Below are 23,035 nucleotides of genomic sequence, written 5' to 3' on the forward strand. Positions count from 1 at the left end.
TAAGAATGCTTTGAAACCCTGAGGGGAATTTGAGAATGAAATTTCCTTTTTTCTTTCTCTATCACTATGGAGGGTCTGTGTTCAGAGAAATGAGATGCAACAGAGTAGAAAATCATTTTGCTCTACCACTTTCTGAGAAGGGCCAAAGCCTCATAATTATGATCCTACACAAAGCTTATTCAAAGAGGCAGGAAGGGAAAGTGGCCCAGTCTGGAGTCACAAATCTTACAGCTGGAATAGATCTTAAGAGCCTTTTGGTTCTACCCCAGCCCTCTGGCAGGCTAGCAGGCCTTATTTCAGAATGAGGCAGCTGAGGCTGGAATAAGGTATGAAGTTAAGTGATGTGTCCTGCTTCATGAGTGTTGCATCTCTCTCCACTGCACCCCAGCAATACAGACTAGTTTTTCAGAAACGATACTGATTTTAAATAGACCAGTGAAAATGCCCACATTTCATTCAACAGACCACATTTCCCAGAGTACTCCCCTCTCATATCAGAAACTGCATCCAAAGCAGATGATGTCACAGGTTTTAATTTGGAAAATAAGCTTGCTTTAAGAACTGTACTCACCCTTCCAGTCTACCTCCATGGTAGAAAAGAGGAAAGCTAAAGTTCCCTGGTGGTAAGCGGTTCCCTGTTTCCCTGGTGGTAAGCCTCCAAAAACTCCAATGAGCAAGAGAGGCTTTACAAACATCCCAAACCTGCACCTTACCAGCTCCCAAATCCACCAGAACGTTCAGATGTAAGTACCATGGGAACAGGGGTCCCATCTATCTCATTCAAAATGATATACCCAGTACCTGGCAAAAAGCAGGGCTGGATGCATATATGTTTGATAAATGCAGGAGGGTGGCACGGGCCCTAACTCATGGCCTCGCCTTCCTGCTTCCTAGGCCTATAGATGCTATGGCTGTTGATTTTGCCCAGGAATGTCCTTTCTCCACTGCTGCAAGTCCTGCCCACCTCCAATGGGAGTGAACAACAGGATCTACAGAATTTGGGGACTGGAACTGTGGGACTGAAGCAGTTGCCCTGGAGAAAACTGCTTACTGGGGCACTCCTGGGACCACAGGAGTACAGTGAGACTCTATCTGAGGAGCTCAAAGCAAAATACCTCTATCACATAGCAGAAATATTCTCCTAGCACTGAAAAAATGGCAATTTCCAAGCCACTGAAACTTAAGCCCACTTAGCACCACGAATTCAGAAGGAAAATCTGTTCTCACCCCATAAGAGTCCCGTGGATTTGTGAACATGCGATCAAACACAAAATCCATGTTAGCCATCTTCATCGCTGCCCTGCAACAAAGCAAGATAGAAAAGTGTAACTCAGGGGGAGCTCAGGAGTGGAAATTTATTTTTTAAAAGTACAGCTCACTACCAATAGGTATAGAAAGGTGAGGCTCAAATGACAAGGGGGAGCAGTGGTGCCAAGGGAGGGGAGGGAAATGTCAGCAAACCTGTTTAGGAAGAAAACTCCTCGGATCATCTCATAGGGATTGGCCCGAGTCCGAGCTCGCCGCATCTCCTCCCCATCCAAGACATCAAACACACTCTGTCCAGAGAGAATTAGAACCTCAAGGTGAGCATCATCTTAGCCCCTCCAGGATGGCACAGGGGTCTTAAGAGCTGCAGAACCTAACTCAGAGCCCTCCAAGGAGCCAGGCTCCTGCAATGCCTCAGCTCTGAAAAGACTAATTGTGTGACCCTAGACAGGTTGCTCAATCACTCTGACCCTCAACTACTTCGCCTATAAAATAGTAAAAAGCAAAATGTAAGCAGGTGCCTGGAACATGGCAAGTGGTTAAAATATAGCACCTGTTGCTACACACAGAGCTACCTCTGGGCATTGCTACTCCTCACAGCAAATCTGCTTCCCCACTCCATGCCAGGGGCAACTTTCCAAGTGACCAAAGTTCTGATATCAAGGCTTACTTGATTGGGGCTCACTCAGAGGGGAAACAAACCAAGACCAGGGTTTTCTAAAGGCACCTACCAAACAGTAGAGACCCTTTCTCCTTTCAAACTCCCCTCACCACCTTCCTCTCTGGAAAAAGAGATCCTCATATCACCAGAGCTCCAGCACCTTTTAGATATTCCCAATCCTGTGAGGCTGGTCTGAGGCCTTCCTTGTTCTCCAACTCATTTCCTCCTCAGAGTTTCCCTGGCTCATTCTGCCCCAGGCAATGTGCTCCCTGACCCACAATCAGACCAAAAAGTATTAATATCAAGGGGGGGGGGGGTTAACATCCACACAGGTGCTTCACACCCACTATTTCACTTAACTCTGACAACAACCCTGAGAAGTATTTTCTCCCCATTTTGTAGATGAGGACACTCAAACTCAGAGAAGCTAAAGCACCTGGCGCAAGGTAACACAGCAAAAGGGCTGCAGAACTAGGATTTGACTCCAGGTCCATTCAGTGCTAAAGAATGATTCCAAACCTTTTGCTACACCAGGGCCCCTCAGGATTACAACCAACCAACCCCTTAAGGTTAAGGATCCACTTAACCTTAAGGATCATAGAGACAGCAAAATACTACAAGGCAGGACCATCACCAGGAAAAAGGACAACTTGGGGATATGACCCAAGCTACACACCTGATCTCCAGGAAAAATCACAACCAACTCAAAAGGAGAAATGGAAATGCTCACCAAATCACCTCACACAAGGTTTTCAAGTCTGGCTCTGGCCACAAGATCTTACCTTACATTGCAACATACTGTGAAGCAGCTCTTCCCCACAAAACTCTGTTTCATCTTCAATAATCATCTTTCTCTATAGAGAAAAGAAAACAATAAATGACCACGTGTACTGCATTAGGGGAATAGAGAAATTAGGATTCCAAGTGAGTAGAGCAAAAAGGGGCTTGAGTCCCCACCAAGAAACATCAATCCCTAAAGGGTGGGAAAGAGAAAATCCTAAATCCCTCTGGTTATACTACAGATGGCTGTGAGATGAAGCAGTCCCCTGGGAGCTCTGAGTAGAGCACCATATGGACACAAGACTCATGAATGCTGAGACTGGGAAAAGCAAACAGAAAGGAGACACTCAAGCTGTCTGTCCCTGAAGTGCAGAGGCAGAAGGATGGGGAGTGCCTCAAATGACATAAGCCTGTCCTCCCACCAGGAAGCCTCTCGCTCTGTGATGAGTACAGATGCATGATCCCAGGCACTGACCTGGTGTTACAAAAAACAAGGATTCCAAGGGGTCTCATAGGGATGTCGAGTTCAACACCATGTATGAGTGAAGCTACCTCTAAACCAATGATAGACAAACTTTGTGATCTCAGGTTTTACACTCTTAAAAATCATTCAGGATCCCAAAGACTTTTTTCATATGGGATAGATAATAGGTAATATATTATCTAAAATTCTAATAATTCTATTATTAGAAATTGAGAAAATTTAAAAATATTTAATTCAGTTTAAAAGAATAATTTATATTAATATAAATATATTTTTAAGAAAAAATAACCATATTTCCAAAAAAAATTTAGTGAGGAGAGTGATACTGTTTTCTGCTTTAAAGTGCAAGTACATGTACATACCAGGCTCAAGGAAGAGAAAAGTCAGGAGAGTGCCAAAACTGAGCATATATTTCCTGAAATCCTACCTTTCCTATAACCATCCAATCACTCATTTCCTGAGTGTCAGGAATTTCAGTGGTACATTCTGGAAACCATGACACCTGCTCACAGGCACTGGGCTACAAACAAAAAGAGAGGCATGTAAGTCAGGTAAGACAGACCCTTGGAGCTATGCCTCAAATCATCAGGACTTCCCCAAAAGAATCAAGAGGGACTAAGCCAGACTAAGAAGGGTCCAGGTTGCTGAGGCCAAATGCAGTAGTCAGACATGAGAAGTGAAAGCCAAATTTCTAAAGTTTAACTTCTAAAGGCCAACTCCAATTCTGGTTTGAATCCTTAGAAAAATTCCCAAACCTTTAAGGCTTCTTTCACTCGTTCCAATATTACTTGATGAATACTTACTACATGCTAAGCACTTACAATGCAGAGTTAAATAAGACATGGTCCTTGACCTTTGTAATAGCAGTGGGGACACAAAGAAGCAAACAGGTGGTTATCACATGCAATGTAAGTCTTTGATAATTACATCAGGAAGACATAATGGCAATGAGTCTCACCTCCTGATATATCTCAAAGTGTTACTCACAAAATGACCCAGAAACTGGGGAACAGGACTCCCAGCCCATTCACTCTAAGACAGAGGAGAAACTAGCAGTTCTAATGGCTGCTTCCTCTTATTTTTTCAATTACTTTCCCTATCAGGCTAAAACAGTGATTCCCACCCTGGCTGGACATTATGATCATATTCAGTGCTTTTAAAAAAAGTACCGGTGGCCAGGTGTGGTGGCTCACACCTGTAATCCTAGCACTCTAAAAGGCCAAGGCAGGAGGATTGCTTGAGGCCAGGAGTTCAAGACCAGCCTGGGCAATATAGTGAGACTCCATCTCAAAATAAATTAATAAATAAATTAAAAGTACTAGAGCCTGAGTCCCACTTCCAGAGTATGTGATTCTGCTGATCTGAGGTGGGGACTGGATGTAAGTTTTTAAAAGTCCCCAGATGATTCTACTGTGCTGGCAGGGCTGTGTACCACTGGGCCAGAGAAATGTGGATTATAAAACTTAAACAGGTGGCTAACCTGCATGGCATCTTCACATATTGCCTCCTAGGCAAGTGTGAAGAAGAGATTCACCATTGCAAATCAAAGCAATGTGATTAAAGGTAATATTACATGCTCTGAAAGGCATAAAATGGTATCACAATGCAAAGTCTTGAGGGCAAGCCAACCACCATCAACAGAGAAAAAGTTGAAAAGAAAAATTACTGAAGCCTTTTGTCCATGAATCTGGCAATGAATCATGGCTTCTCCTCCTGGTCAAATCCATTATCTTTAAAGCATAAATGGTTATAAATTATAAACTCCAGGGGGCGGGGGGAAGCTCATATACACTTATATCATCCTTTGAGAGAAAAAGCAGACTCAATCTCCCCATGGAAGTCTGAATATTAAGACTACCTACAGAGTGGACTCTGAAGGATCAAACTTTGTACTCTACATTCCTGGGCTGCAGTAGCTACTGAGCAGCCTCCCTGCAGTAAACCCCAGGAATGGATATTCACTGCAGACCATGCAGACTCCTCTGCCTTAAAGAAGTAGCTACCACCTGATAGTTGAACAAGACTCTTACTTACAGGGCATCTTTTATAAGAGAAAAACTGAATGATGGTAAATTGTAACTGCAACAGCCTCACCCCAAAAAGGAATTTCAATAGCCTGTGTCCATTAAAAACAGATTTTATGGCCAAATTTCAGATTTCAAGTTCAGCCTAGTTCAAATTCTGCCCCACTGAAAGGATGGGGATTCTTGTTTTCACACAAATGAGGACATGGAAAACACCAGGTATTCCTGAGGCAAAAGCCTACCTACCAACCAATTACAAGTATTTACCCTAGTCTGCACTGCTGTTCAGCTGGTGTCGTTTCCTCGCACCTACACGGCAACAGCGAGACCACCCCCAAACCCACTAGCTCCTGACTTGTCAGAATCCCACCCTAAAGCCTTATTAGACCTTTGTCATGTGCAGGTTCACAGGAGTTCTTTCCTGAACTACAACATCAGGGAGACAAATAAAATACCAATTTTCCAGAGTTCAGAGCCACATCTGAAGCTCAACTATAGCAACTATGTGGAAGGCCAGACATTCGTGTTCTATTTTCTCTAGTTTCAACTCTGTAATGGTAATCTCTCATTATAATTTTTAGGTGCATTTACTATACCCACTTCAAATCCTTTGTGGAATAAGTCAAGACATGAGTAAAAATAAAATCTCAACATTATCTCTGCCATGAAAAGCGATAATAAGAGTTTCTTTTGGTTTTTAGGATTAAAACAAATTCATACCCAAGTAGATAAACAGACTAAACCCATAGTAAAAAAGCTATATGGCATAAATAAGCACCCATTTAGAACCTGGACAGCATAAAACCTGTGGAACTATAAGGACCTTCTTAGAAGGCACGTAACCCAGTCACTCACACCATGGGAGAGTGGGTGCTCGTTTAGCCTGCTTGAATCCTTTCAGCAGAGGGAGTCCACCACCTAATGAGGTATCCCAGTCCACTAGTGGAGAGCTGATCTATTTATTAAAGATAAGGCCGGGCGCAGTGGCTCATGCCTATAATCCTAGCACTCTGGGAGGCCAAGGCGGGTGGACTGCTCGAGGTCAGGAGTTCAAAACCAGCCTGAGCAAGAGTAACACCCTGTCTCTACTATAAATAGAAAGAAATTAATTGGCCAACTAATATATATAGAAAAAATTAGCCGGGCATGGTGGCGCATGCCTGTAATCCCAGCTACTCGGGAGGCTGAGGCAGCAGGATTGCTTGAGCCCAGGAGTTTGAAGTTGCTGTGAGCTAGGCTGACGCCACAGCACTCACTCTAGCCTGGGCAGCAAAGTGAGACTCTGTTTCAAAAAAAAAAAAAAAAAAAAGATAAATGGCTCTCTGTGGAGCCAAACTCTGCATTCCAGCATCTTCTACCCACTGGCTTTAGACAGTCCTGTAAAGCAACAGGAAATCCACATTCTGTCACATCTCCCCCAGTCTTCTGCTTTCCATTCTGGATATCCCTTCCACTTCCACCCACCCACCAACCACCTTGCTCGCACTGCCTCTGGCGATTTCTAGTTTGTTAATATGCCTTCTTAAAACCATGAATCCAAAAGCACAAGTGGCTTTCTTGTCTCTTCCTCCCCACACCAATTACCTCTGGCTCATCTCGCCAGTCCACGTTCAGGTCTTGATCAAAGCCCCGCAGCGTCAGACCCAAGCCTCTTCGACCTTTCTGATTAGAAGCCTCAACGATGTCCTTTCGACCCTGGCTGTACTTACCCAATCCTTCACCTTCCTTGAAGCCCATCTTGGCCTGAAAAAGAGAAATAATGGAGCACAATTAATTCAGTCCAATAGACTTTTACTTTGCTCCTATCACATGCCAGACAGTGTGCTAAATCCTGAGAAATACAGATGAGTAAGGTCTAAAGTTTGCCTTCTAGCCTAATGAAGAAAAGAAGCATAAATAAATAACTGCAGTATAACTGTGGGCCCAGTGGCTGTCTATTCTGGAGGTGAAAGTCTAGGGCAACCAGAAGTTTAATAAATGAGAAGGGACCTCATAGCTGTAATTAAAGGCACCAAGAGTACTTAATGAATCTCAGTGGACATTTGCACAACTTACCCTTCCAGCTAATTTGTCTGATTAAGTGAGAAGTAGATCTAGAGTAGAGTTGATAAAGAGAACGTAATTTAAATTGGAACCACCTCAAGCAGAAACTTCTACCCCTTATCCAGTCAAACATCTTACTAGGCAAGGACAATAAGGGCTTGTAGGAGCCCACTTAATCAAGAAAATAACTGAAAACTTGCTTCATGTAAAACTGAGGTGTGTATACAGGGAAGGTATTAATACTATCAAGATCCTGGGACAGAAACACTTTTTAAAACATCACAACTGTCTATAAGCTCACACTAAAAACTAGAGTTACTGGGCCCAGGCTCATACCCCAAAGATCAGAGACTTGAATCCCAAACACCACAGATTCTTGACTAATAAAAGAACTCCAATCCTAAGAAGACCTAACTCCCCCTGCGGGGTCTATATTCCCTTTGAAAGGGACATTACCAGCTCAAGAGTCATATGGAATTCCTATGGTAGCCATAAATCCTTCCATCAGGTCAAAGAGGCTGACAAGCCTTCCCATCTTCCAGTTCCCCAAAGCTTGTGGCTCCAAAACTAGAATCCTGACCTATGACTTTAGCAGTGGCAGTTCTCATTGTTAAATGAATCCAACAGAAAATGGAGGAGTCAAATATGATATTCCTAAAGCTAGACAGAAAGCAAACTTAGATTTCCCTAACCTTTGCATATACTTTAAATTAGGATAAGGAAAGTGAGCAGGTCTTCCTATTCACCCTCCTTCTTATGGTATACCAGTAGGGTATGACAGTTGGGAAAGAGAATTAGGCTCTTGTTTGGAAAGAGAATAAATGGGATGTTTCTGTTTATTTTAGGTACCTGGGAGTGAACAGGATTTTAGTCATTTCTTTTGAGATTACTCACTAGAGCAAAATCTCACAGCACGAAGCCACACTGACAGACATTCATATTTAGGAAAGTATATTCACACGCGCTTATAATAAGAATTCATAACTAAGGGTATCAAAAGGCAATCCAGTTCTGGACAGAACAGGAGAAACAGGCCTAAGCAGGTACTTCCCATATACAATTCAAATGTGACAGATACTTCTATTGAGAAGGGGGCCACTAGGGGGGGTGTCTACTAAATCTCAGTAGCTGAAAAGCAGAGGAAAAACCCATGCCCTATTTTCCTTTTCATACCAATATAAATTGCCATTCTCTCACTCTGCTGGTGGAGCTTTAGAAACACAACCCAAACACTGACATACCATAAGCTTTTGGGAAACGCTATTATACATGGAGTAGCGAGAAGAAGTTCCCTCCACAAGGGAGTCTGCTTTGAATGCATCATCGAAAGAGTCAGAACTGTGTTGCTTCCCCTCAGTCTCACTGTCAGATCCACTTAGGCTTGTGGTAGATGCTGGAAAAGAAAAAGAAAAATGTTTAGGTAAATTTATGGCATAAATTAGCCTTTAGAAGTCTAAATTTCATTTATTCTACTAGTGTTCAATATATGCACTGCACACACAAAGTTCATTAAATGACCCAGGGTCAAATCTCTTCTCTACCTCTTACTAGCTATGTAATCTGGGGCAAGTCATTGAAAGTTTCTAAAAGACTTGACACAATAGGAGATCAAAAATAACAGTTGTGGGGGGGGGGCAGGGTTAAAAGCTTACATATTGGGTACAATGAAGAGTATTCAGGCAATAGGCACACTAAAAGCCCTGACTTAAGCATTATAAAAGGCTTCTATATAACAGAAACATTTGTATCCCCTTAATATTTTGAAATAAAAAAAATATATGTTTTTTTAAATAACAGTTTTCTTTCTCTACCCTTTCAATTTCCTCCACTACAAAACTGAGATGGTAATACCTGCCTCACAGGATTGTTTAAAGATTAAATGAAATAATGTATTTGAAAGTACATTGTCAAACATAGTATATTTATTAAAGATACTGTTATTTCTGCTTGGCCGTTATTTATTATATGAACATCAATTTCCTGACACTGATGCACAGCTCCATTTGCAACAATTCCATCATGAGACTAACAGTTTCTGATTGTTTAATCTCCTAGTTCTCTTTGCTTTCACATTCCTTCAAACTTATAAGAGGGTAGGTCCGTAACACAGTCCAGAGAAGAGCTAATTCATAGAGAACTGGGGGAAAAACTAGGAGGAAGAGGACAAGGGAGGGGAAGAGGAGGGCGGAAGGAAAAAGAGAAGGAAGAGGAAAGAAAGGAAGGACAGGGAAGGGGGAAGAAACTCAGACAATGCCACCAACTGAGGCAGAGCATAAAAGAGAAGCAGCTAAATTCACCAGGAGGAAGCTGGCAGCCTGGGTGAGCTAAGCCATCAGCTTCACTGTCAACAACCCCACTGTCAAAGAACCTCAAAAAAGACACACCTAAGCAGCTGCCAGAGTAGTGGGCTACCTATCTCCTAGACAAAGTGGGATGATTCTCAGCCCGGATATTCACTGTGACTGGCTCTTTCTCTCTCTTATGTAGATAAAAGAATCTATTAACTTGAAAACTTCAACTCAGTATAATCTTATTAAGGGAGTTTCTCAGGCAAATTCACCTAAATCTGAAAATAGACTATATCTCAAAAATTTGTCTAACAATTTTCACACATTCCCATCGAAAACTGCATAAATTGCAAATCAAGAGAAATGCAGAACAGGAAATGAGGGTGGTGGTGTCCAATCTGATTCCAAGGCTTGAGAAGTTGTACATTGCTCAGCAGTGCACACATCTCATGAATAAGTGTGGTCATTTAAGAATAAAATGAAAAAAATTTTTTCAATTTATGTGTATTATTCTTTCAAATGTTTATTAGTTGTCAGGATATAAAGGCTTGATATTTAGACCTAAATATTAACACCTAATAAACTAAACTGTTAGGTATTTCTGTTGGTCTAGAGACAGGGTTAAGAAAGTTAGGGCAACACGAAGGGTGCCAAGAACCAAGAAAGCCTGAGAACCTCCTCTGCTCTCTATATTGAAACAGACAGATCCCCAAGACACGCTGTTAAAAGAACAAAAGAGCAAAAGAGCAAGACCATATGCATGAGCATGGCATCCCCTTGTGTACCAAAGAGGAAAAATATGATTATATATTTTTATTTCTTATAATTGCATAAAGAGTTTTTGGAAGGAAAGATACACAAGACAACCAATAAAAGTGATTATCCACACATGCAAGGGTTGGAGCATGGAGAAAGAATACCAAAATGATTACCTGGAACAAGTAAAATGAAACTTGATATACATTTTTTATCATAAGAGTGTACACTGGCTATTTGCTGACTTATGAACCATGTGAATATATTATCTATTAAAATTTAAAATAAATATGAAAAAACTGACTTAGCAATGCAATGTGGCACAATTCCTTTAAGGAAAGGAGGGAAGTCAATGAAGAAAGATGTTGATTCAAAGCTTGGCTTCTTGTGGGAGGTGTTGCATAATGGTACAGAAGGCAGCCATGTAAAACAATTCTTTATAGACCCGAGGTGGTCACTATCCAGGTATTTATAACTTGAAGATTACACCATAATGCTAAAGCCTATTTGCACTGGCCCATCCATCTCCCTGCTAGAACACAAACTTGCTAAGGGTTGACAATCGAGAAGAACAAAGCCTTCCCCAGCAGCCTAGGCCTGACTGACTCACCCCACCACTGTGCTCCAGTAGCACCAGTGTCCACACCATCAGCATAGCACTCGTCACACTGCCTTAGAGCCAGTCATCATTTGCCACATGCTGCCCACACTGGACAGGGTTGCTCCTGGAGAGCAGAACTATGTCATAGTCAACTTTGTATCCCCAACACCTGGACTGAGGCTTTCCATTTAATAGAAATTAATTGAATGCTTACTGTGGTGAATTTAAAGATCTGTCAGCCAGCCATCACTTTCCTAAGGACCTAATGACTATATGCCTCCTTAAGATATTACCTCTTATAACACCTCTAACAAGTAGTGCAAGATGCTCAGGCCTCAAAAGTTTAAGGATGAGGATGGAATACCTGGATCTAATAGAGAACTGGACACTTGTTGGGCTATATTAGCCTCCTCACCCCACCCGACCCCACCTGTCAGCTTAAATAGGACAGAGTTCACAATGCTGATGCTGTTTAACAGATCAGAGTACTACTTGGTTCAGGACTATTGTATAAAAGGTCCATGCTATATACAATGGGGTGCTATGCAAAAGTTACAACCCTCAGAGAGCTTAAAATCTAATAAATATGCTTTTTTTTTTGAGACACAGTCTGGCTCTGTTGCCCCGGGCTAGAGTGCCATGGTGTCATCCTAGTTCATAGTAACCTCAAACTCCTGGGCTCAAGCAATTCTTCTGCCTCAGCCTCCCAAGCAGCTGGGACTACAAGCATGTGCCACCATGCCCAGCTAATTTTATATTCATTCATTCATTCATTATTCATTCATTCATTCTTCATTATTCATTCATTCATTCATTCATTTTTTGAGACAGAGTCTCGCTTTGTTGCCCAGGCTAGAGTGCCATGGCGTCAGCCTAGCTCACAGCAACCTCAAACTCCTGAGCTCAAGCAATCCTCCTGCTTCAGCCTCCCGAGTAGCTGGGATTACAGGCATGCGCCACCATGCCCGGCTAGTTTTTTCTATATATATTAGTTGGCCAATTAATTTCTTTCTATTTATAGTAGAGACAGGGTCTCACTCTTGCTCAGGCTGGTTTTAAACTCCTGACCTCTAGCAATCCGCCCGCCTTGGCCTCCCAGTTATATTTATTTTTTTAGTTGTCCAGATAATTTCTTTCTATTTTTTTTTTTTTTCAGTAGAGATGGGGTCTCGCTCTTGCTCAGGCTGTTCTCAAACTCCTGACCTTGAATGATCCTCCTGCTTTGGCCTCCCAGAGTGTTAGGATTATAGGCGTGAGCCACTGCACCTGGCCTAAATATGCATTTTTGGGAGGAATATTTTAATTATTATACTTTATTCAGGAACAAAATGAAATTATAAATAGTCATGAAGTTTTATACACAGACTTCTTATACAAAGAGAGTTTAGTCTTAAGGAAATTTATACTACTTTAAATATTCAAAACATCTCCTTTCAAAACACAACATGTTTTTTGGTTCACATGATAGAGATTCTTTCTTAAGGCCTTTTACAATGATAGTGTTTTTCCAAGGTGTGTCATTCATAATCCATACAGGTGATTCATCGCAGTCTCCTCAGAATTAGATGCTAACACTAAGGACATTTTTAGGCCCTTCCCTGTTTTAACCTATGAAAGATGTATGGGCAGGGTAGAATTAAGCACTAAAAATGCATTTTTAAGGATATAACATTTTATGAAAAGCCCAGCCTAAATATGCATTTTTAAGGACCTGATGTTTTATAAAACGACAGTTGGACATGTATAAAAAAAAGTAGAATAAACTTAAAACCAAAATTCCGGCTCCTAACCAGTTAGCAAGAAGGAATTTTTGTGCCCCTTATGAGAGGCACAAAACCCTCCTTCCCCTTGGTAGTTGTCCAATACTTCTAATAAGGAGCAGACTTGCTCACATGAACCAAGGCAGCACAGATCAGAGTGCCACGAGTGGCACCTAAAGAAAAGACCAAGAACATTAACAATGAGTAACCATGGAAACTGAGAGGTGAGGTGATATTTTCTGTTTTGCACTTTCCTGCATTTTCTGCATTTGTGAGAAACAAGAATATATTAGTTTTAAAATTAGGGTAAAAAATAAAGCTATAAATATTAATAAATAGATTACCATTCTAAGTCTTGGGAAAAGGTTGGTTTCTTTCCAGAGAAATCTTCAGAGAGCAGCAGATCTGAGGGGAAAGGCCTCTGAAGTGGTTCCCACTATCCCTGGGCCTCTCATGTATTCACTCCCATGCAGAGGAGAGAAATGCACTGTGCAACATTGTGCCCATATGCTAAAGAACTGCACTTCGAACGGCACAGATTCTCTTAGTTGCTTCCATGCCTTCAGCCTGCACTGCTTAGTATAGAAAGAAATGGTACCAGGAATGTGGGCAGCTCCCTGAACACAGCCCTGAAGTTTCTTTTGGGCAGACAAGAAAACCAGGGTCCTGACTAATCAGAAGCTGCAATGTTAAATCAGTTATTATTCCTTTCAACAGCTATCTGGACATTCACAAGTCTACCTATGAAAAGGTTTAAAAACCTGGTATCTTCTCAAAGGAGAGTATGCCCTGGCTCCAGCCCTAGGTAGCTACCAGGCTGTGAGATTTGCTTGAGGACTCAACAGTGAGCACTGGAATGGCGTGAACACCATTCCTGGGAATGCAGGGTTCCTGCCATCCTTGGATCTCAGAGAGAGATCTTTTGTCTCCTTATGCCTTCATGACATCTTTGGGTAAAAATGACAGAGAGGACCAAATTTGGGTGGAAGGTTCATTAGGTAAATCAGTGGTGACTCTGGTGAAAAATTCCAGTGCTGGCCTTTGGTGCAAAGATCTTTCTACTCCATTCCTCCTTCTAAGGTGTTATCTACTGTACACTGTCCTTTCCAGGTTCTCAGAGTGAGGTTGACGGGAGCTAAGATATCGCCCTACTATTTCCTGTGAGATCAAGAAGTATGCTGGATAAGCAAATAAGTCTTATTTCTCTCTTTTATTCATGTGGTATTATGGAGCCTATTCTTAGCTTGACATGATTTAGCACAAAGCTCCCTAGATTCGTCCTGATGTCCACAGACTGCCACAGCCACTACTTATTCTTACCCCTGGGCCTTTGGGGCCACTCTTTTCAAATGAAAAGGAGAAAATTGTCATGGCTGCAATAGGAACTAAATAGGAAGTTTAGCTTCCCAAGACTGATAAGAATTTAGCAGACAATTTTGTAATGAGGATATAAATTACAAGGAGTAATAATGTCAGCCTATGAAAATCATTAGTTTCATTAAGAACTTGCCAAGGCTGGATGGCATCACCATTTACCTTCCAGAAGGTCTCTTCTAAAACCTACATGAAAGCCCAAAAACATTATTTAGGGTTTTCATTTAAAATTTTCTTCTCTATCTGACAGAAATCATTATTAACTCACTGTAAAGAAAAGTTCACTTTACAGAAGAACCAGAGGCTTCTCAGCTGTCAGCAAAATTTTTCACATGGTAATAGAACAGTAGGGCAAACATTCCAAGATTAAAAATGACAGTGGCAAGCTAGGCATGGTGGCATGCACCCGTGGTCCCAGCTATTCAGGAGGCTAAAGTGGGAAGATCACTTAAGCCCAGAATTTCAAGGCTAACCTGGGCAACATAGTAAGACCCCATCTCTAAAAAAATTTTTAAAGAAAAAATATATATACTGTAAAAAAAAAAAAAAAAAAAGAGTGAGTCATGAGGAGAGGCAGCTCCAACCACTAATGGCCCAGGTGAGCAGCACACAGATACAGAAGAATAAATTATTAACTTTAATAAATATCACATCCTGCCTACCAACTGCTATGGAATATACTCATTCCTGTTTAAAGAGTCAATTTCTCCTTCATGCCAGACAAATGGTAACTCGTTAGAGCAATTTAAACAGATACCGATAAAGGAAGCTTTTGATTAAGGTCATGAATCTGGGTTGACAGGAAAGCGATGGTGTTTCAGGGCGAATAGCCTATTTAGGAAAGAATTAAATCTGGTGGAGGGAAGGCACTTTTAACGTGGTACTGGTGAAGGAAACCAGCAACTTCCAAAGCAACTGGCTGCTGAGGGGCCAGGAACCCACACTGGATGCACAGCTAAGGAGGGTATTTTCTTGGGGTCTAGACCACAGTTGCCCTGTAAGAAACAACCAAAAAGAACAAAATGGCCTCATGTGCCTCTCCTTACTTCAAAAGGCTGTTACTTGACAGCAAATTTCAAAGATTTTATTTACACTTGAAAATGCCTTCAAACTCCTTTTAAAGGACTCGAAAGAACACATGATTTAACAGTGGCCATGACAGCAACATCACTTTTCTTCTTTACACTGGCCAGATCTTAAAGTCTCTGACCTGGCAATGCAGCTACCTTGTGAATACTATAAAATTAACAAACGGATTAATAAAGTATCATGAAGTCATCACATTGATCTAGCAGAGGAAGAAAAAACAAGGTCCAGACAGACAGAAATAGTAAGTACTTTCTTGTTTTTCTAATTGAGCATTTTTCAAACATCTACTTGAACAGTATGTTCAAGTAGAAATGGTTGGAGCAAATGAAAACACCTCTGCTTTAATGCAATGACTTGAATAGGAAAGTGGCATATACATCTCAGGGGACATGGAAACAATAAACTACCAAGGCACAATGTCCAGGGGACACCTAACAGAAGTCGATACAAAACATAGATGATATAAATACTAAGTACTTAATGAAATGATCTGCAGACTGAAGGAGAGATAGGCAAAATGAGAGATGTGAAGCATTTTAAGCTTCTTGGAAAAGACACTATTAACAATTTTATTCAGTAAATATTTACTCCATGGGGGTTGGCGGACAGAGAGCAGTCTTGCTAATGAAAACACCACACACTAGCCCTCAGTTTGTGTGTCATTGCGCAGCTGTCCCTTCTTAAAATAACTTAACCTGGGGAAATCTAGAAATGTTGGTCTCTCTCTGCCTCCTGCCTCATTTTCTGCAAATGAAAGGGACGAAGTGGCCTACTGCCAGACACATACAAAGGACTGGCCACCTCTGGATTTCCATTCTATACACACAACAACAATCAATCCGGACTGAGTCATATAGTGCTATTTCCAGAAAAGGTTAAAGCTATTTGGTAAAATTAAAGGGAATATGTGTGTATGTATATCGGGAGGAAGGGGTAATCTCAATTCACAGTCACTTTTTTTTTTATTCTTTTATTTTTTTTGTAGAGACAAGGTCTCGATGTGCTGTCCAAGCTGGTCTCGAACTCCTGACCTCAAGTGATCCTCCCACCTCAGTCTCCCAAAGTGCTGTGATTACAGTTATGAGCCACCACACCCGGAGGCACAGTCACATTTTTAAAAGCTTGAAATGTAAATCAGACTAGCTTCCTTGAAGGACCCTTAACTTTATACATTTACCTTCTTTTACCTGGGTGTTGTCCTCTCCTTACTTCAAAGAGATGTTACTTAAGGACAAATATTCCCCAAGATCTACTTAGAATCAGATATCTCTGCCACTACCTGAGCATCATTTTCCCCCAGACATGCTCTCCCTTTTCCCCTTGCAGGCCATCTCTCCTAATACCCCTTCCCAAGGAGACTCTATCTTCACCAAACTGCTCAAATCCCAGTGAGAAGCAAAATTCCCTTTCCTCAATAGTCTCTAGAACCAATGTGCCCAATATGTTTTTGCCATCCCACTTAGGAACCTCAATTACATATAGCCTTTCTCACCTACCCTGGAATCCACCATGACTTTAAAGGTATGCACACTTCCACACACAAAAGTTATAAGAGAGTCTCTTATCCAGCCTGGAGCACAGTCACACCAAATGCTCCATTGGCTGTACCACCTGTCAAGCTTCTCTCTGGACCAGCTTCTCCATAGCAGCTGATGAGTAACTGCCCTTCAATTAGTCTACCACTTGTAAATAAAATGTATTTCCTATCACCCTCAAAGGATCCTTCACACCCTTTCAGTCACCAATCTGTTACCAAATTTCATTCCAGTATATCAGTGATCCAACAGAGGATCCAAAATGCAAGCTTGCTGGTATACTAGGTTGAATATAGTGTTCCCCCAAAAATCATGTCCACCCAGAGCCTGTGAATGTGATCCTATTTGGAAATAGGGTCTCTGTAGATATAATCAAATTAAGATGAGGTAACACTAGATTGGGGCGGGCTTTAATCCAATGACTGATGTCCTTACAAGAGGGAAATTTGGACACAGACATACACAGAGAAAAGGTGGAGGGAGAGAATGGAGTTAATGCTGCCACAAGCCAAGGAATACCAGGGATTACCAGCAACCACCAGAAGTAAGAAGAGGTAAGGAAGCCAAGAGCTGTCAAAGGGAACATGGCCCTGCTACACTTCAGTTTTGTACTTCTAGCCTCAGAACTGTGAGAGAATTTCTGTTGTTTTGAGCCACCTAATTTGTGGTTTGTTACAGTAGCCCTAGGAAACTAATACAACTGGCAAATCAAGGTAAATGCAAATGGAGCTACTGCTAATTGCTTGGTGCTTGATGCAAGCTCCCAGACACTTTACAGTTTCTCAGAAAGCATCTGTGAAAACTGTGAGTAACCCTAAAAACAGGCAAAGCAAAATGCTAGTTTCAACTAGATCAGTGGAATCCTTTGGGCTTAATGTAAACAGTGAACAGAACAATGCGCCAATACAGTTGGGTGTTTCTGAAAGCAGGTATTGAGGAAACACCATGCAAAATCCTGAGGAGAGCCCCTCCCTTACAAAACAGCCCCAGGATCTTAATATTTATTAAGAGCCTAGAGAACCCAAAGCTCACTACTACTTCTAACTGCTTTAAGGTAGCAAAAGAGTGCCACCTACTGAAGGACCACCAAGAGAAGGCACTTCTGGAAAAATTCCAATTTTATATTTAAAACAAGTTTCCACTCTCTTAATAGGATTATGGCGGAAGAGAAGAGAGTCTATGGCCAACATCTGTCTGTAGAATATGCTTGTTTCCCCTAAGGGGAAGTGAACTGTATTCTGTTCAATCCAGGCACCAGGGATTCAAATAACCAGATAGTGGCCTCAGACCACACAGGCAAGCATACCTTTTGCTCCATGATTGACAGTGGAGGGAGGTTCATCATCAGACGTGGAGCTGAGGTTCAGGCCAAGCTCTGCAACTCTTTTTTTCTGCTTCTTGATGGGGGCAGTGCATTCTGGGTCTGTTCTCCTCCTCATTGTTAACTGTAACCATAAATCCAGATAGTCAGCTGCCCTTGGGTCAGAGCCACTGTGATCAGAGTAGGAATTCCAAAGTATAAATCATCAATGGGATGAGATTTGGCAACTCTACACATCTTACAGTGCCAGCACTTGAATAGCCTCTTCCTCAGAATGAGGTCTAGGAAGGATGCTAGCCAAGCTCTGGTTTTCAATAATAGCTGTTAGTTTTAATGGAAAATATGGTGCTCACAGACCCAGAGGCCTCTGGGCCATTGGTGACAGATACCAAAAAGTCACAGATCAACCCCACAAGCCACAAGGGGAAAACAGACTTGGGTACTTGTTATTCTATATTTTTGATGCAACACTGGCCTTGCATGGCAATTCACACTGGAAATGAATTTAAAAACCTAAAAATTATCAACCAATAAGTGAAGGGACCATCCCAGAATGATTGTTCCATCATCATTATTATTTTACCAGGACAATTAAGAGATTACATAATATGATAAATACTAGCCTTTGGTTTATTTCATGATGTTTGAAAATATGAAAGAATTGGGAAAGTTTTTAAGCAGAGTAAGGAATAAAACCAGTGGCTGGCTTAGAACTGAGGAAAAAGAAGAGTGGGGAAATTGTTGGGACTGGAGGTAACTATATTACAGAACTAAGGTGCAAAAACAATAATTTTAAGAATTGGAAACCACCTCCACAAAAAAGGATGGAAACAGGCAGGCCCCATGCACCATCATACATGCCCATGGTAGGTTCATGAGAGGTAAGCATGAGAAAAAAAAATTAGATGGAATGAAGTGATTATGAGACTCTGAAGTCTTAAGGAACGATCAAGTTAAAGAGCAAGAAAGAGTAGCGAATATACTGTGGCTTACACACAACAGAGAACTCAGAAAAAAGAAAGAACTCAAAAGTGGGTGACCAGCTGGGGTGCAAACCTCGAGGAAGAACTGAGTGGGTGACCAGCTGGGCTGCAAACCTCGAGGAAGGGCAGGTGCAAGGGTACAAGAGCAGCCTTAAAGCATGGGTCACAGCAGCCATGGCAGGAAAGCAATGAAATCCAAAGGTGCCACCAATCTCCCTAACCTCACAAAACCCTGGATCACATGTTTCAGTACTCTCCAGCTCAAGGGTGAGCCAGTCAACACATTGCATAGTTGCATCCTTCCTAAGGAGGCAGCTTCTTACTAGGCAGTGAGGGGCTAACCTGGGAATTAGGGAAAACAGGAGACACTGAGAAAACAGAAAGGAAGATCAGGCTGAGCCACATTTTGCTTTAAACCGTAGTCTTAAATTTCCCCCAAAAGGCCCACAGGTGAGCCCATCACAGAGCCTGCTTCTAGCCACAGCAAAAGAAAAAAGGCTCCTGTGATTCTTAAGCGACTATGAGGGAGATTGTAAGTACATGAAACTCAATGTGGACTGTGTTGGGCTGGGTGGGTGCAAGATAAAGGAAGGAAATAGTTACATAAAAGGCAGCAGATGCTCATGCTCCTCTCCAAGCCACATCACCTTAGATTTGGGCCTTCCAAATCACCTAATGCAACCCTCCTCCCATTTTCCATTAGAAAAGGTTGAGGCCTGGGAGGAAAAGGCCGCACAGCTAACCAGTGCCCGGCTCAAATGGCCTACACATGCCATAAGAACGTGGTCTGGCGGAGTACTTCTAAGTGGAAAGCAGGAGACCTTGTTCTACCTGCTGCTTCCCCACAGAAGGGGTTCAAATCTGCAGTCTTCCCTCCCTGGGCCTTGGTTTCACACTGCCACCTATATTCACAGGGGAAGAGACGAGCTCCCTCTCCCCAGGCAGTCTCTTGATTTGAAGATAACGTGAGTACGTGAATGTGTGCGCAGAGACGCATGTCAGCGGCAGCTCTGGCTCCAGGGAGCTGGCGTGGGGGTGGCGAGACAGGAGGGGAGACGGCAGGGGCCAGGAGGCGGGAGAGTCACGACCGCAGGTGGAGGGCCGAGGCGGCGGTGGAGGGGAGAGGGATGCCGAGCCCGCGCGCCCGCCCGCTCGCTCCCCCCGGGCCGCGCGTCGGCACTCACGCTGAGGGGAGAAGGCGAGCTGCCAGGGAGCGGAGAGGGGGGTCAGGCCGACGCTGTCACCGCCGCTGCCAGGCCAGGCCCTGCCGCTGCCAGACCCGCCGCCTCCTCCCTCAGTTTCGTTTTCCCACAAGCAAGTCCGGGTCCGCCCGCCGCACTGTCGCGCTCAGGTCCCGCCCTGCGGGCTGCGCGGGGTGATGACGTCATTGGGCACCACCCCCATCCCAAGCCCCTCCCCCCCGGGCCTGCTCTCGGCCCTGGGAAAGGCCGCTCAGGTCCCTGGCCTGCCCCACCCCTCAGCATGGAGCCAGGGCGCCTGCGCGGAAGAGCCGGCCAGGGAAGGATGCAAGAGCAAAAGTAAGCGAGTATCTCCTCTTCTGGCTCTGGAGAAGAGAAGCCAATATAAATTAAAAGTGCTAGGTGCCCTCGCGCTACTTCATTTTACTTAATTTAATCATAATCTGCATTTTGCAGATTAAGAACGAGTCCAGAGAGGTAGTCCGTTGAGGTAAACTAGTTGAGGGCAGGAGCCCAGTGTTCTTGTTCACCGCTGTGTCCCCAACATCCAGCCTGTAGGCCGCCCTCAGCAGATGAACGAAGGACAGAGGAAAGAAGGAATGCCGCCTATGTAGCATCTTGCCATATGGACACAGACGGCCCTTCTTCTCAAACCCCTCTTCGATTTTCACACCAATATGGCCAAAAGTCTGTTGGACGCCCTCACTCTGTCATAAATTCAAATTTTAAGAATTTGAATTTTATGAATCAAATTTTAAAAATTCAAACCCCATAAATTCAAATTTTGCCCTGTGTTCTCCCATAAGCCCAAGCTTTTTCCCAGTGAATGGCATTGCCGTCCATCCTGTTGTTCCAACCAGAAATCTGAACAGGCTCTGCCTTCCTCTTCCCCAGAGTCTCTAATACTCTTAATTGAGTTTACCTCCTAATTGTCTCTCAAATCTTTCCATTCACCTCCATCTTCATTGCCACAACTCAGGCACTCACCCTCTCTTAGTAGAATTCCTCCAGTATCTCCAATCGTGCCTGTTTCCAGTTGTGATCCCTCTAATGCATTCTTCACAAAACCAAAGTGATTTTTAAAAAACTAAATCTGATCCTGTCACAACCTATCAATGATTAAAACCCATCAATGGGCTGGGCTTGGTGGCTCACGCCTGTAATCCTAGCACTCTGGGAGGCTGAGGTGGGCAGATCGCTCAAGGTCAGGAGTCCAAAACCAGCCTGAGCAAGAGCGAGACCCTGTCTCTACTAAAAATAGAAAGAAATTAATTGGCCAACTAAAAATATATAGAAAAAATTAGCCGGGCATGGTGGCGCATGCCTGTAATCCCAGCTACTCGGGATGCTGAGGCAGAAGGATCCCTTGAGCCCAGGAGTTTGAGGTTGCTGTGAGCGAGGCTGATGCCACAGCACTCTAGCCTGAGCAGTAGAGTGAGATTCTGTCTCAAAAAAAAAAAAAAAACCATCAATGACTTCCCACTGTTCTTAGGATAATGGTAATATCCTTAAGGTGGCCTACAAGTCCCTCCAGTGTGACCCCTTCTTCAACTGTGTTTGCACTGCTCGTCCCTTGTTTCTCCCCATCCTGGTCTTAGGATGTTAAGAAACATCACTTAAGAATTCATCCCCTGCCTGGATCATGTTTCTCCCTGTCTTTGTTTAATGTCCATTTATCCCTCCGGTCTCAGATTAATATTCTTATCTCTGGAAATCTTTCTTGACCCCACAAGTCTAGGTTGGGGATCCCTCTTACCTCCCATAACACTGTCCTTCCACTATCAAAGCATTTACCGCAATGTTGTGTAATGGCCTGTTGACTCACCTGCCTACCCCACTCAGTTGTAAACTCTGTGTAGGAAAGGTTATGTCTGTCTGCACTAAATTCACAAGATTTTACATAGTGGCTGGTGGTAGGTACTCAATAGACTGTGGGAGTGTGGAAGGTGAATGAAGGTTGCATGATGTGCTCAAGGTCACAGAGGAAGGGAGCAGAAAACTGGCATTTAACCCAGTTCTCTATGGTTCTAAAGCTGAGTGTCTTTCGGCTTCACCAAGGCTTCTTAATATGTGTTGTCACCTGAGAACCTTTGGTAATCTTGTCAAGCTTATGGATGCATTCTCAAAGTAATAATTTGAAGGACATTAAATTAAATGTCCTAACAAATGAAGGACACTAAATTAAATGTATGTGATTACAAAAGAAATGAATTATTCTGAGAATGTTAACATATTTAGGAAATGTAGTGATTTGTTTTAATTTTGATGTAAAGTATTAAATAATGACAGAATGCATTCAATAAATAGGCAAGTTGAAGTTAAATTTTATTTTTCAAGAAATATGAATGTATCCAATGAATAGTGCTGGAATAACCACATAAATATAGGAGAAATATGAACCTTGACTCTTACATTATCCTACATGCAAAATTGTCAAGATAGAGCATAGATCTAAACATAAAATCTAAAACAATAAAGCATATAAAAAGAAACCTAGAAAAATATATTTGCAGCCTCAGGGTAGACAGAGATTTTTTTACACTGGATCCAAAGAATGTTAATCAAAAAGAAAAATGATGATGAAATGAACTTCAAAATAAAAGGCAGCTCATCAAAAGACACCACTAAGAAACTGAATAGACAAACCACAGACTGAGAGGAAAACATGCGAACACAATACACAATTGAACATAATTCATATATCTGACAAATTCAAAAATATATATAGAATACCCAGGAATAATAAAAAACCAGAAGTTTCCACTTTGTATTACAATGAAGAAAGCACATTCCATCCTGTTTGTCCCACTTAATGTATTTTTGGGGGGGATGTCAAATGGTCCTTTATTGAAATATTTTCCTTTTTACTTT

At 42.4% G+C, this 23,035-nt stretch overlaps 1 protein-coding gene across 1 annotated transcript in view; it reads right to left on the bottom strand.

The window, feature by feature from the left end:
- The window catches only part of CMTR1 (cap methyltransferase 1), a 49,508-nt gene extending 29,180 nt beyond the window's left edge, over window positions 1-20,328 (bottom strand). The window contains exons 1-8 of the mRNA XM_012746867.2: window positions 20,150-20,328; window positions 17,968-18,106; window positions 8,500-8,651; window positions 6,800-6,958; window positions 3,619-3,711; window positions 2,710-2,781; window positions 1,462-1,556; window positions 1,228-1,300 (exon numbers count right to left, since the gene is read on the bottom strand). Of these exons, the coding sequence (XP_012602321.1) occupies window positions 1,228-1,300; window positions 1,462-1,556; window positions 2,710-2,781; window positions 3,619-3,711; window positions 6,800-6,958; window positions 8,500-8,651; window positions 17,968-18,100 (777 nt within the window). The 5' untranslated portion in view covers window positions 18,101-18,106; window positions 20,150-20,328. The remainder of the gene's footprint in view (window positions 1-1,227; window positions 1,301-1,461; window positions 1,557-2,709; window positions 2,782-3,618; window positions 3,712-6,799; window positions 6,959-8,499; window positions 8,652-17,967; window positions 18,107-20,149) is intronic.
- Window positions 20,329-23,035: the final 2,707 nt, after the last annotated feature.

The sequence above is a fragment of the Microcebus murinus genome, chromosome 5 (assembly GCF_040939455.1).
Source record: "Microcebus murinus isolate Inina chromosome 5, M.murinus_Inina_mat1.0, whole genome shotgun sequence".
In the NCBI taxonomy this organism is placed as follows: Eukaryota; Metazoa; Chordata; class Mammalia; order Primates; family Cheirogaleidae; genus Microcebus; species Microcebus murinus.